Source organism: Crocodylus porosus, unplaced genomic scaffold (genome assembly GCF_001723895.1).
Source record: "Crocodylus porosus isolate Cpor-Errol unplaced genomic scaffold, CroPor_comp1, whole genome shotgun sequence".
Taxonomy (NCBI): Eukaryota; Metazoa; Chordata; order Crocodylia; family Crocodylidae; genus Crocodylus; species Crocodylus porosus.
Window position 1 is genome coordinate 1,139,661 of NW_017728893.1, and position 2,446 is coordinate 1,142,106.

At 64.3% G+C, this 2,446-nt stretch overlaps 1 protein-coding gene across 1 annotated transcript in view; it reads right to left on the reverse strand.

Moving 5' to 3' along the window:
• The window catches only part of LOC109323635 (T-lymphocyte surface antigen Ly-9-like), a 20,751-nt gene extending 19,506 nt beyond the window's left edge, over nt 1-1,245 (reverse strand). The window contains exon 1 of the mRNA XM_019555316.1: nt 1,053-1,245. Within this exon, the coding sequence (XP_019410861.1) occupies nt 1,053-1,245 (193 nt within the window). The remainder of the gene's footprint in view (nt 1-1,052) is intronic.
• Nucleotides 1,246-2,446: the final 1,201 nt, after the last annotated feature.

The window sequence follows — 2,446 nt, forward strand, 5'->3', positions numbered from 1 at the left end:
GCAGGACGCTGGGGAACAGCTGGGCCTGGACCGACGAGGCTGCAGTAACAGCAGTCGTCTGAGCTTGGCGTGTGCCAGGGAGGGGGAGGCAGGACACGCCCGCGTGGTGCCCTTGGGGGCTGGGAGAGGCTGTATAGCCATGCTGAGCCCACTTCCAGGAGGATCAGTCAGTGCCCGTGGGGACACTGCCAAGGCTGGGGACCCCTGGCTTCATGTCCCTGGCTCTGGGGCAGCCCAGGCAGGGACATGGTGCTCCCAGCTCTGTGGATTCAAACCGGGGTGTCGCGGGGCGCGGGAGTGGGGGGCAAGCCCAGGGACCCAACCCCACTGCTCTGCCAGTCTCTCAGATGACCCACGCCAGGGTGGAGGCTGGTGCAGCTGGAGCGTCCTTAGTGCCGGGTGTAAGAAACCAGTCCATTGTCGTGCCGCCGCGCCCGCACACTGCGCCCGCACACTGCCCCGTGCGTCGTATCCTTACGTGTCGGCATATCGCCGCCGACGGCCCTACCGGGCAACGGGCCCGTGCGGCCAGCGTGGAGTCATCGCGTGATTTCAAGTGATTGAGCGCGCCAGTAACTCCCGCACTTTTTAACTGCCGCACTCTTCAGATCAGGCCACGAACACAACGCCTGAAGCTGATCGGGTGAAAGCGCACCGCGGGGCTGCGACGAGCATACAAAGCGGTGGTTAACGCCGCTGGGGGAAATCCACCCAGCGTGCGACTTCCACACACCGCGGGGACCGGCCACCCCCGCGCCTCCCGCCATCGCAAACTCCCGGCGTGCCCCTTCCCCGGTGAGCGCCTCGAATCCTACGAGCAGTTCTGCTTCTCGGTAACTAGTGAATGGAAAACGAAGCGAAATCTTTCTAAGAAGTCTGCAGCCTGCACCTCCGATGCGGAGTGTAAGTAAAAATAAACTTGTTTGAAACCATACGAGGGAGCTCCCTGCCTGCCTTGATAAGTCCAGATACCTGACGAGCACGCGCCCCTCTGCGCCCCCATCGGGGAGCAACACCGGGCAGCTCTGCGAGGCCCCTTCCTCTGCTTTCACCCGGGCCAGTCTCAGGAGCCAGCTCCATAGGACCCAGGACGGTGCTGAACGCCCCTGTCCCTCCTGGCACGTCTGGTGCGAAGGGGCACTTCCCTGAGGAGGCGCACAGCGGTTTGACACCTGTGGTGGCCGTGCCCCAGCCGGCATCGTCGCCGGCCTCGCAGCGATGGGTGTCGCTGCTGCCGCCGACCATCGCCCGCTGCAGCTGGGCTGGGGAGGCGTGCGCGCAGGTTGGCTAAGCTTTGAGGGGAGCCCCAGGGATTGAGGGCAGTGCCCGCGGGGCCTTCGCTGTGCGCCATGCACAAGCAGGGCATTGCTGTGGGTGCAAGGCAGGCCTCCAGGCCTCGGGTCCGATCCCAGCTCTCTCTGGCAGGACCCGAGTCACCAGGGTGTTCCTGACTCTTCCTGGAAGGGCCCGAGGTCTGTGCTCAGCTCTTCCAGCAAACGCTTTGATAGCCTCCTGGTGCCCAGGAGCTGCACGGGGCCTTGAGGGTCAGGACCCCCCGTGGCTGATCAGCTCGCCTCACCTCACCCACCACCCGCCGACACGCTCTGAGCCACGTCCCAGGACGAGGCTCCCCTGATCCCCCCAGCCCATGAGCTGCCAGCCCGTAGGGCTCCTGCCCTGGTATAGGCAGGTCTGGCTTCCAATGTGCTTCCTCCCAGCTGGGCCCCACGGGCGGGCCGGCGGACAGCACCCTGCTCCCACCTCCCAGCCCAGCCCTTGGGCCTTAGGCAGCCTGCAGCAGCCCCTTGGTGGGACATCAGAGCTGGCAGGAGAGAGCCCCTGGGGAAATGGCCCTGGGAGTGGGGAGCCTGGCATGCAGGGACCTAGACGGGGCGATGCTGATGGCTGAGTGTGCCCTGAGGGGCCACAGAGCTGGGCCTGGACTCCGACACTTGGGATTTGGACCTCAAAGACGCACCAGCTGCTTCTCCTCCATGCTGCATCCTCTGCCAGTCCTTCCCTCCCAGAAGGTGAGTAGGGCCGGGGTGGTCTGGGCCCTGCTCAGTCCCAGCTGACCATGATGTACACCGCCAGGGCTTCAGCTATCAGAGCCCTGAGCACCATCGGCAGGATGAGCCCCTTGGCCTGGCTATAGGACAGGGATGAAGACTGGAAGGGCGGTTGTGTTGGATCTAGAGCAAGGCAGGGGGTCAGAGCCGGGGGGAAGCGCCTGGTGCAGCCCGCAGTGTTTGCCCTGGGGTGCAGCAGGGACCAGCCAGCCCCCGGGGTACTTCCGGAGGGTTCTGCACCGTGCACATGACATTTATCAGAAGATCTGGGAGAGAGATGATCACAGTGTATCCTTGAGCAGTCGTACTGGGGGGCTTCAGTTGTAGATCACGTTATTGTCTCCATTGGGGATGGTGCAGTTTAGGGTGATGTCACA